At 48.8% G+C, this 12136-nt stretch overlaps 1 protein-coding gene and 1 long non-coding RNA gene across 3 annotated transcripts in view; one reads left to right on the forward strand and one right to left on the reverse strand.

The window, feature by feature from the left end:
* Positions 1-12136, reverse strand: part of DNAH17 (dynein axonemal heavy chain 17) — a 120884-nt gene that overhangs the window by 23884 nt on the left and 84864 nt on the right. Inside the window, exons 58-64 of the mRNA XM_007535566.3 lie at positions 11198-11293; positions 10780-10997; positions 6999-7206; positions 6592-6707; positions 4185-4377; positions 2421-2656; positions 1614-1736 (exon numbers count right to left, since the gene is read on the reverse strand). Coding sequence (XP_007535628.1) covers positions 1614-1736; positions 2421-2656; positions 4185-4377; positions 6592-6707; positions 6999-7206; positions 10780-10997; positions 11198-11293 — 1190 coding nt within the window. The remainder of the gene's footprint in view (positions 1-1613; positions 1737-2420; positions 2657-4184; positions 4378-6591; positions 6708-6998; positions 7207-10779; positions 10998-11197; positions 11294-12136) is intronic.
* On the forward strand, positions 6282-7470 carry LOC132541858 (uncharacterized). 2 transcript variants are annotated; one of them, XR_009552955.1, is made up of 3 exons: positions 6282-6532; positions 6677-6781; positions 6934-7470. It is a non-coding gene; the product is annotated as an uncharacterized LOC132541858 (long non-coding RNA). The 2 variants fall into 2 exon arrangements; XR_009552956.1 differs by lacking the exon at positions 6282-6532 and having other exon boundaries at positions 6651-6781.

Below are 12136 nucleotides of genomic sequence, written 5' to 3' on the forward strand. Positions count from 1 at the left end.
TATCTGTGCAAGGCTGGTGGCTTGGGGTAGTGTGTCCACACTAGAAAGAAACCCGTGTTCCCAACCAGAGCATCAGAACATTCCAGAAGCTTCCCCAATGAATCTGATGAACAGTCAGTGTCTGGAACCTGGTCCACTGATCTGTTTGTGTGTGCGGGGGGGCACTTCTCTCTGCTTCTCACTGTGTTCACTCCTCTTTCTGTGCCATCTCACTTTTGAGGTGTCCAATTCACCCCTTGGTCACTGATATTAGACCCTTTTCAGAGTCCAAGATATCATCATAAAAACAATACTTATTTGCACACCCATTATAGGATCCTGTATTTGAAGATGACCTCTATAACTCTGATATTTATGTATCTATATACTATAAAAAAAACAGCTCAATGTACCAATGAATGAATAAGCAGTATGGGGTATATCCATGTAGTGGAATATTATTCTGTGCCCATGAGGGAGTGGAGGGGAAAAAAGATAGACATACTGACACAGGCTGCAACACAGATGAACCTTGAAAACATGATGCTGAGAAGCCAGACACAAAAGGCCACATATTTTGTGATTCCAGTTATATAAAGTGTCCAGAAAAGCAAGCCTGCAGAGACAGAGAGCAGACTGGGAGTTTCAGAGGCTGGAAAGAGTGGGATTGGAGAGTAAATGCTTGATGGGTACCAGTGTCCTTTCAGTATGATGAGAAAATTTGGAGTCAAACAGAGGTAGTGATCAGACAGCACTGTGAATGTCTGAAATGCTACTGGATGGCTGAGGTGAAGTTGGGTGAATTTTACCTGAGCTAAAAAACAGTCAGTACAGGGAGGGGTAGCGCAGTGGGTTTAGCGCATGTGGCGCAAAGCGCAAGGACCAGTGTAAGGATCCTGGTTTGAGCCCCAGCTCCCCACCTGCAGGGGAGTCTCTTCACAGGCGGTGAATCAAGTCTGCAGGTGTCTATCTTTCTCTCCCCCTCTCTGTCTTCCCCTCCTCTCTCGATTTCTCTCTGTCCTATCCAACAACGAACGACATCAACAACAATAATAACCACAACAAGGCTACAACAAAAAGGGCAACAAAAGGGGGGGAAAATGGCCTCTAGGAGCAGTGGATTCATGGTGCAGGCACTGAGCCCCAGCAATAACCCTGGAGGCGCACACACACACACACACACACACACACACACACACACACACACAACAACAACAATCAATACAGTGGTGGGGGTAGATAGCATAATGGTTATGAAGGACTCTCACACCTGAGGCTCCAAAGATCCAGGTTCAATCCCATTCACCACCATAAGCCAGAGCTGAGCAGTGCTCCAGTAAAATAAATAAATAATAATACAGGCTCACGATCTGCCAGATGCATAGAAATGAAAAGAAGACAGTTTTAACCATTCAAAATTGCCATCTGTAGTTAATTGATAATAAAATGTCTGTGTAGACAGCTCAGTTGGAGGCATGGCGCTCCAGTCCCCAGACCCTCCTCGGGGAGATGCAGGTCGCCTTCACACTGTGGATGTTCTGTTGAAGGCCCTGCTGCCCTCCAGGAAGACCACATCTGACTACTGAGCGTGCTCCCTAGAGCAGGCGCAGGCGCAGGCTCAGCTATCAGCTCACCTTCCCTTTTTAATGGTGTTCCTGCCCAGCAGAGGATCCAGCACCGGGTCCACGGTCTCACCAATGTTCTCGATGAGCAAGATGTCTCCTTCAGAGATGGCCTGCTCGATGATGTCCAGGTAGCTGTGGGCACAACACAGGGGACAATGGAAGGCAAATGCCTGAGTTCTGTGCCTGAGAAGGCACTCAAGGGATGTGAGCTGGGACCCCACAATTAATTTCCCTAAGGAAGACCCTGTCAGTCATGCCTGAGGGCCTCCAGAACGGAGGTGAAAAAGCTCCCCCAGTTGGATGAGACAACGGGCGGAGAAACCTTTGTGGCCGCCCGTGTTTCTCCCTGTGATGAGCACAATAAACCACACAATAGAGGAGATGTGAAAAATGATCCCTTTGCAGCCTGCTGGCCAGCATGAAACTCAGCTCAGGCCTGGAGCCAATAGCAGCACCCACCCTGCCAGGCAGCAGATAATGGGGAGAAGACAGGAGGGTTGCCGTTTAGGAGGGTGTGGGAAGGCATCGCAGCACTGCTCCTCAGCCCACGGAGCTTCATGCGGTGCACAGGTGTTTCCAGCTTGGTCAGGCATGTGCTATCCTGGTGAGCTATGTCCTGACCCCTGATGTTTAGGTCTTACTCCTAATATTATTCCCCAGAAAAAAAAAAAAATCTACCTGTGGGCCAGTGTTGGCATTCAGCAGTCCCACCATCCATTTACAAGTCAGAATGAACCTTATAAGGTGGGGCCCCAGCCCAGAGGCCTGGCCAGGCAAGGCAGCCTCCCCACCCCAGTTTTCCAGCCCCCACCCCACCTTTTCTGTCCCAGGCGGATGGCTTTCAGTTCACTGCCATATTTGTTCTTGATCCACTTGATCCCCTGCAGCTGGGCATCCACGATTAGGGGCCAGCGCTCTGTGTTGCAGAGGATAGTGGCATTCTCCGTGGACATGCGGTCGCTGGGGAGGCCCTGGTTGTTCCATGTGGCGATGTCTGCGTCATCGGTCAGCAGGGTCAGGGGGTCCAGGCCTGCCGTGATCGGGATGGGGACCTGCCAGGGAAGAAGTACACTTAGAAAAGCATCCTCTACGTGGTTAGAAGGGAAGGGACAGGCCACCTGGGAGCAGATGGCCACCTGCACACAGCAGGGCTAGTCCGAAACTTCTCTAGTTCCTTTGTGGCTGGGAGAAGCTGAGCTCTGGCTGGGTCTTCCCTGCCAAGGAACTTCCCTGGATTTTCTGTGTGATAAAAGCATGCCTTCCTTGGCCAACTTGAGAGCTCACCTGGATTGTGCTCCTGCTTTGCCATGCCTGTGACCCTGGTTTGAGCCAGGCCCCCACCAAACTAGAGGAAGCTTTGATGGTATGGTCTCTTTTTTTAAAAAAATTTATTTATATTTTTTAATATTTATTTATTTATTCTCTTTTGTTGCCCTTGTTTTATTGTTGTAGTTATTGATGTCGTCGTTATTGGATAGGACAGAGAGAAATGGAGAGAGGAGGGGGAGACAGAGAGGGGGGGAGAAAGATAAGACACCTGCAGACCTGCTTCACCGCTTATGAAGCAACGCCCCTGCAGGTGGGGAGCCGGGGGCTCGAACCGGGATCCTTATGCCGGTCCCTGTGCTTTGCACCACCTGTGCTTAACCCGCTGAGCTATAGTCCGACACCTGCATGCATGGTCTTTTTCATTCTCTCTGTTCCTCTCTTTTCTTTAAAAAAAAAAATATTTATTGCCACTGGGGCTTGGTGCCTACACTATGAATCCACTGCTCCCGGCAGCCTTATTATTATTATTATTATTTTTTTTTATTGGCTAGGACAGAGAGAAACTGAGAGGGAAGGGGGAGATAGGGACAGAGAAGACAGACAGCTACAGACCTGCTTCACTGCTCATGAGCGCCCCCTGCAGGTGGGGAGTGGAGGCTCTAATCTAGGTTCTTGCGCATGTGTGTGTTTAACTGCGTGTGCCACAGCTCAGCAGCTTTCTCTCTTTCTATCTGAAAAGGCCAGTCTAGAACGCTGAATCCCCAGTGACATTAACGACAACACAAAAAGTAACCCTTCTCGGGAGTCGGGTGGTAGTGCAGCGGGTTATATGTGAGGATCCCGGTTCGAGCCCCCGGCTCCCCACCTGCAGGGGAGTCGCTTTGCAGGCGGTGAAGCAGGTCTGCAGGTGTCTGTCTTTCTCTCCCCCTCTCTGTCTTCCCCTCCTCTCTCCATTTCTCTCTGTCCTATCCAACAATGTCGACATCAACAACAATAATAACCACAACAATAAAACAAGGGCAACAAAAGAATAAATAAATTTTAAAAGAAAAAAACCAACCCTTCTCACTCTTCCCCCAAAAAATATGTGGTTGGAATGAAACCAGGGCTTCACGCATGCACAAAACAGCTGAGTGATCTACATATTCAGGTGGGGTTGGATAGAGAGGCGATGAGGGCAAGACACCAAAACACCACAGCAACATGTCCAGTATCCCTTCAGTGAGGTCCATGCTGCTCCTATGTGATGCCAGGGAGCAAACCAGCTCATCATGCTTCATCCACTAAGGCTTCTCCCTGGCCTCCTCTCACCTTTAATTTATTGATATAAGGGACCCAAAATTTTTCCATCAGCTCATTTCGGTATTTCTTGGTAAAGTAGCCCACATAGGAGACAAAGGCAGAAATCAGCAGGACATCTCCACACAGAGTGACTCCTTGGCTTTTGAAGTTTTCCACCGACTCAGCCCAGCGGACGTTCTCTGATGCCAGCCCTCCGACTAGCCTGCAACGGAAGAGGTGCTCAGAAGGGACTAAGAGAGCCATGCATCGGGGGACACCAGGAGACTAAACATCACCCCCCATGTTCAACCTCAAATCCTTCCATGTCTCAGTGGTTTCACAATGACTATGCACTTGGAGTAATTTGGGGGAATTATTTGTTACAGGGAAACAAAACTAATGGTTTTTTTGGAGGCAGCTGGGAGGACCTGAACTTCCCCTCCTTGCGTCATGTGTGTTGAAGTCATGTCTATGTTGAGAGTATGTGAGTATCTTTCCCATTCCTCTGTGAAGCCTGTTTCCTGGACACCTCTGAGTGCCTGCTTTGACCAGCAGGAAGTATGGATGGTGGTGGCGTCCAGTGGTGGCTATGGGGCATGATGGTCCTCCGTGGATCAGTATTCTAGGATGTGTGCTGTACTTTTCCGGGGCTGCTCCTAAGTTATAAGTGTTCCAAATGAGTCAGAGAGGTTGACACATTTCTTGAAAGAGATTGGGCCCCCCTGAGGATTATTGAGCTCCGTCTTAAGGTCATCTGTGTGACTTTAACTTCCCAATGGCCTAAAGGTCACTTTGCTTTTCTTGGCAGGTTTAGCCAAGTCCCTCAAATCCACAGCAGGAGTGATGTACTCACCCATGGGAGGTCAGTCTTTGGGGATCCCCCAAGGGTCCCCAGGCCTTTATGACAACCACAATCACAGGTGGCAGCTCTCAGGAGAGGGAATAATGAAACCAGAAGCTACACCCAGCACCAGGCTCCATGTGTGGGCTCAGAGATGGGGCAGTTCTGAATCAAGGTGTGGATTTTGAGGACTCAGTATGAAGGCAAGCATGAGTGATCTCATTTGGGCTGGGGAGATGGCATAATTGTTTTACAAAAATACTTTCTTTTTAAAATTTTTTTAATTTACTTATTTGTTACTGGATAGAGACAGAGAGAAATTGAGAGAGAAGGGGGAGATAGAGAGGAAGAGAGACACTGCTTCACAGCCTGTGAAGCGACTCCCCTGCAGGCAGGGAGCCAGGGGCTTGAACCAGGATCCTAATCGGTCCCTGCGCTTTGCGCCACGTGTGCTTAACTCGCTGTGCTACCGCCTGACTCCCACAAAAATATTTTCATACTTGAGGTTTTCAAAGTCCCAGATTCAATCCCCAGCACCACCATAAGCCAGAGATGAGCAGTGCTCTGGTCTCTCTCTGGATCTCTGGATCTCTCCATCTCTATCTCCCCCTCCCCTCTCAATTTCTCTCTGTTACTATCCAATAAATAAATAAAAATAAAATAAAATAAAATAGTGGTCCCAGAGGTGGCGCAGTGGTTAAGGAACTAGACTCTCAAGTATGAGGTCCTGAGTTCAATCCCCGACAGCACATGTACCATAGTGTTGTCTGGCTCTTCATCTCTCTCCTCCAATCTTTCTCATTAATAAAATAAATAAAATATAAAAAATGTGTTTATAAAATAAAAACAAAAAGAAAGATCACTCTTTTATTGACCACATGTTGAAATAATCATATTTGGGGATTTGGGGTTAAATGAAATATATTATTGAAATAAGCTCCTTTTCTTTTTCTTTTCTTTTCCCTTTTCTTTTCTTTTCTTTTCTTTTCTTTTCTTTCCACCAGAGCACTGCTCAGATCTGGCTTATGGTGGTGGTGGTGGAGGGGGTTGAACCTGGGACTATGGAGCCTCAGGTATGAGAGTCTGTTTGCATAACCATTATGCTATCTATCCCAACCCCTTTCTTTTATTTATATCCCCTCCCCCCCAGAGCACTGCTCAGCTCTAGATTATAATGGTGCCGAGGACTGAACCTGGGATCCTGAAGCTTCAGGCATGAAAGTCTACTGTGTACTGTGCTATTTCCCATTCTTATCTGAAACCAATTTCATCTGCTTCTTAGTACTCTTTGGATGTGGCTATTGGAAAAATGAAAATGACAGATGTGATTCATCTCTTATTCCTTATGGACCAGGCTGCTCTAGAGTCCACAAGCACTGTGCAAACTCTAAGACAGAGGAGCTGGAAGACACCCCAGAAACCTGAACTAACATGGAATACGGGTGACCATGTGAATCTGGAATCAAGTCCCTGTGGAGGCTTTGTCCCAGCACATCTGGGCTATTTGGAATTCACATTTCAAAGGATTTCATGTCCTGTGAGTCACTGGATGCCCTGGGCTCTAACATGGTAGGGTGGGGTGGAAGGAGGAGCTACCTGTTAGCCAGCGAGATCACCCTGTTGGTGGCATCGGCCTCCTGTTGGCACTTGATCTTCTCAGCTGTAGCTTTTTCAAATGCAGATGTTAGGTTGCTCAGGTTGGCATTGAGTTCCTGAAGAGACAAAATAGAAAGGGCTCAAAACAGAGACACAGGAAGCATCCATGCCCATACGCCCAGCGCCGAGGGTAAGTATGGAACAGGGCTCCAGGAATGTTGGGAGCTCGGGGGCATTTAAGGAGTGAGGACAGGTGCAGAGGGGCTCTTGATATGAAGGGGTCCAGAGTCCAATGTGTAGTCTCCAGTGATGGTGGCTGTGCATTTCTCCCCTTTTAAACAGGAGAGCTGTGACCGGCAGCCAAACAAGTGGCTTTGGCATGGGACCAGCACCAGAGGAGTACTTACAGCAATCTTGTTTTTGATCCGGGAGAGCTTCTCCTGGGCCTCGGCAAGTTCTGCGTTAGCTTCCTCCAGGGCCAGCCTCTTGGGGGCCACATCGCAGTAGACCTCATAGAAACGCACAATATTGATGCACCAGGAGCACAGCCCTGCAGCGGCTGTGGACTTGGAGCGGATGAATTCGGGGTCAAATGTCGGGTTGCCTTGGTAGGGCCTGGAGGGAGGACAGTGGGGTGCTGGCTTAGTGCTTCTAATTTCCTTTCTTTCTTTCTTTCTTTCTTTCTTTCTTTCTCTCTTTCTTATTATTTTATTTATTCCCTTTTGTTGCCCTTGTTGTTTTGGCTTAGTGCTTCTATCTTCCTGCCTGCAGTTCACCGATGGGTACTGCTCTGCTCTCTGATCACCAGCGACAGGAGTTTTATTTGTAACATAAAGTGCACAGAAAGGAGAAATAAAAGGATGGAATTTTGGTTGCTGATGTAGACTTTTGAGTATGAGGGGAACAGACAGTGGTGACAGAAGAAAATGAAGAGCGGGGGGCTGGGAGGTGGCTGGGTGATAGACTGGATGCTTCCATACACTAAGCCTTGGGTTTGCTCCTCTGTACTGCAGAAGAGCAGCAAAGACAGGAAGAGCAAGAAGTCCATGGATGGGGAATACTTAGAGCGGAGGGGGAGCCCTTAATAGTAGAATAAAAACCACTTGTTTGAATCTGATAAATACAAAAAGGAGGAGAGGAGATGAGAGGAGAGGAGGGGAGAGGAAGAAGTCATCACTGGACATATATTCAAGGGAGTACAACTTAGCAGTTCAAAAAGATTATATTGTGGGAGTCGGGAGGTAGCACAGTGGGTTAAGCGCAGGTGGCACAAAGCACAAGGACTGGCATAAGGATCCCGGTTCGAGGCCCCGGCTCCCCACCTGCAGGGGGAGTCGCTTCACAAGCGGTGAAGCAGGTCTGCAGGTGTCTGTCTTTCTCTCCCCCTCTCTGTTTTCCCCTCCTCTCTCCATTCCTCTCTGTCTTATCCAATAACAATGACATCAATAACAACAACAATAATAACTACAATAATAAAAACAACAAGGGCAACAGAAGAGAATAAATAAATAAATAAGACTATATTGTGTCCTTTGGGACAAACTGGATGGAACTAGCAGTAATTATACTTAGTGAAGTAAGTAAGGAGGTGATGGATAACTACAGGGTGATTTCACTCATTTGTGGAATATAGAGAATCGAAACATATGAACTTGAAAAAAGAAAGAGAAACGCACACAGTCAATCCATACCTATGACTTTGGAGAACCAGGGTGGTTACCGTTGGCAGGGGTCAGGGGCACAGAACTTTGGTGGTTGTAGTGGTACAGAATTATGCCCATATTATCTTATGATCCTGTACGTCACTATATTAGATACTAGAAGTCCATGGATGGGTGGATGGCAGAGTGGTGCTTGGTTGTTTTTCTCTGTCCCAATCAATATATATTTTAAATTGCTCACTGAGTAGGGTACGTGCCTTGCTAGGCTGTGGCTCGGGTTTGAGCCCTGGCAGCATGTAGAAGTGCCATGGCACTGGGAAACATCTTAGTGCTGTGATGTCCTAAAAAGTATCTTTATGGGGGGGGGGCAGGCGGTAGCACAGTGGGTTAAATGCACATGGTGCAAAAGTGCAAGGACCAGTGTTAAGGATCATGGTTCGAGTCCCTGACTCCCCACCTGTAGGGAGGTCGCTTCAGAAGCTGTGAAGCAGGTCTGCAGGTGTCTTTCTCTCCCCCTCTCTGTCTTCCCCTCCTTTCTTGATTTCTCTCTGTCTATCCAACAACAACAGCAATGACAACAGTAACAATAAATACAGCAACAAGGGCAATAAAATGGGAAAAAATTGCTTCTAAGAGCAGTGGATTCATAGTGCAGGCACCTAATGCCAGCAATAACCCTGGAGGCAAAAAAAAAAAAAATTAAAAACAAATAAAATAAAATAAAGAACATCTTTAAAATGTTTATTTACTTATTTATTGCCAGCAGGGTTGTCACTTGGGCTCAGTGCTGGCACTACAAATCTACCACTCCGAGCGGCCATTCCACACTCCTTTTTCTTTCTTTCTTTCTTTCTTTCTTTCTTTCTTTCTTTCTCTCTCTCTCTCTCTCTCTCTCTCTCTCTCTCTCTCTTTCTTTCTTTCTTTCTTTCTTTATTCAATAGGACAGAGAGAAATTGGGGGGGGGGAGAGATAGGGAGAGAGAAAGCCATTTGCAGACCTGCAATGTTCATGAAGCTTTCCCCCTGCAGGTGGAGAGCAGGACCTTGAACCCAGGTCCTTGTACGTGGTGATATGTGTGCTTAACTGGCTGCAGCACTGGCAGGCCCCCAGGAAAAAGCATCATTTTTTAAATCTTTATTTACTGGATACAGACAGCCAGAAATCAAGAGGGAAGGGGGCGATAGAGAGGAAGAGAGACACCTGCAGCACTGCTTCACCACTCACAAAGTTTTCCCCCTGCAGGTGGGGGCTAGGGGCTTGAACCCGGGTCCTTGCACATTGTAATACATGCGTTCAACCAGGTGTGCCACCACCTGGCCCCAAGGAAAAAGCATCTAAGAGCAGTAATATCATGCAGGCTCAGGGCTGGGAGATGGCCTCAGTCAACACTCATTTGAACACACAAGCAGGATGCACTTTGGGGACAATCTGGACTGAGTGAAGAATTCTGGGACTTCACTGTAGGCAGCTGGCCTCTCTAAGTGGTCCTTAGGATTTACTACTCATTTGAAATTCAATTCAGTATACTTCATAGTGTATTACTGTTTTCCATACTCTGTCCTAGTTGTGACATGGGAAACAAGGTATGAATGTTATAGGTTCTCTTCTTCTTCTTTTTTTTAATTAAAAATTTATTTTTCATGGGCCTCTGCCTAAAAAACCTATACTCCAGACAGGCAACCAAACAAACAAACAAATAAAAAAATTGTGCAGGCTTGTGACTCCGGTTCTGGAAAAAGTAATTCTGACAGATGACTCATGCGTGAGGTCCTGCATCACATGAGGAAGGAGGGACCGGCATTCTCTCTCCGTTATGCTCCTGGGGGCAGGGGGAACACTGCTCACTGCTCTCTGTTTATAGAGCTGCCTTCATTTTCACTTTCCAGTGATTCCATTCCTGGGGAAGAGAACTGGGGTTCAGAGGGGCCCAGCAGCCTGCCCACAGTAACCCCCTCAGGAGGTGGCAGAAGCAGGCATGCTGTGCCAAGCTCTGTGTTTACAGCTTCCCAGATGTTGCCTTCTGCAGTCGGCTCTGGCCTGGGCAGCTGGTCGCTCCATCTGACTGACGATCCCAGCACAGGGGGCGGCTCTTCCTCAGCATCAGGTGGCCATAGAACAGCCAGGCCTCTCTTTCTGCCCCACATTCACACTCCCCCCCCCCCCCCCCCGAGCAAAGCACTGCTCAGCTTTGGCTTACGGTGGTGATGGAGACTGAGCCTGCAACCTTTGGTACCACAGGCATATATATATTTGCATAACCACTAGAACGAACTACTGTGTTCTCTTTTCAGTCCTATCCCATCTTCCTTTGGGTGTGGGGAGAGGTAAGGTGCTTCATCTCTGCACCCCAACAACTCAGATATACCCAGACTTGCTCCAGTTGCTGCTGCTGTCTCTGGGGCTCCAGCCTGCTGTGTGTAGCTGAGATTCCCGGGCCCCCTATAGCAGAGGTGTTTCCTTTGGGAATGCACATTTTAGGGCCAAGGGTGGGGGGAAAAGCTTCCAGCCACTCTGTGCCCTGACTCACTTGAAGGCTTTCAGGCAGGCCTCTGGGATGTGTTCTTTGTCAAACTTCTTCAGGGAGTCCAGGAAGGTGTCCACCTTGCCCATCATGATCTTTGCAGCCTTCCAGCTCTTGTCTTTGGGGATCTTGCCCCCAGGTGCGGTCAGAATCATGACAGCAGCCGTGACATTGACCACGGCATCTGGTGGGGATCCGAAGGACTTCAGCTCTGTCAAATTGTTCTGCAAATGACAATGTAGTGTAGACCTGGAGGGGGTTCAGTACCTCCAAGGGGGACCTGGAGGGGTTCATCTCTCTGAGGGGCACCTGGAAGGGGTTCAGCCACCCTGAGGATGACAATACTTGGACACACTGCCTGGATGTCTCCAACTTGTGCCTCCCAGTGCAGTTTGGGGTCCTGTTTTTCCTTCTCCTCCCCTACCTTATTCAGTGTGTCAAGCGCTTCCTGTGCAGCCAACAGGGCAGGCTCTGCCTTGGCCAGGTCAGTCTCACAAGCCTTTTGTTTCTCAGTGACGTTCTAGAGGGAAGGCAGACGAGAAGGGCCCATGCAGGCTCACATGAGTGGCAAGTGAGCAGGAGGAGGCCCAGGCAGGGGGAGGGCCCAGGGAGGCTCCAGCAAGTCTGAGCTCCATAAAGAGGCTGCAGTTGCCTCCATCACCCCTTGGCCCTGCCTCTCCCCACTCAGGCTGAATCAGTTGTGCATGGATAGAGTTAGGATTCTGGGTGAGAAGGCCTCTTCCGTCAGCTGGAGTGGGAAACCTGTGGCCGTGCCGACCACACCCACTGAGGTCTGACTGCCACCAGTGGCTGATCACTGCCCCATGGCACTGTTTTGAGGAGCAGCTTGTCCTCCCAGGCAAGCTGCATAAGACCTGGTCCATGCATGCAGGTGTGCGGGTGTGCATTCCTTCAAGCATGTGCCTGGATTCCCTCTGCAGGGCAAGAAGCCCTGGGTCTCAGCATGCCAAGCAGAGCAACCAGAGGCAGCTGGGTGCCTTGTCACTCAGGAGCAGTATCTTCTGACAGTGGAAAAGCCCAGAGATGCTGCAGGCTTTGCGGGGCACAGAGGAAGACGGTCATCTTCCCGGGAGGGGGGTGTGTGTGTGAAGGGGTATGGCAAACCCCACCCTGTCAGAGCAAAGAACCCCCTGCAGGACCCAGATTAACACCCCAATTTAAGGGGTGAGGGACAGGGTGCAGAAAGTGCTAAATCATCCAGAGTCTTTCCCAAAGCATTACTGGTGGGCTATTCTGAAAGAAGAGTTGGCGGGACAGGGCAGGATATAGACCCAGTCAACTGCCTGTTGACACTGGGGGTCAGAGGTGGAGGTGTGGGGTGAAGTGTTGGGGTCCAGGCCCA

Source organism: Erinaceus europaeus, chromosome 12 (genome assembly GCF_950295315.1).
Source record: "Erinaceus europaeus chromosome 12, mEriEur2.1, whole genome shotgun sequence".
Classification (NCBI taxonomy): domain Eukaryota; kingdom Metazoa; phylum Chordata; class Mammalia; order Eulipotyphla; family Erinaceidae; genus Erinaceus; species Erinaceus europaeus.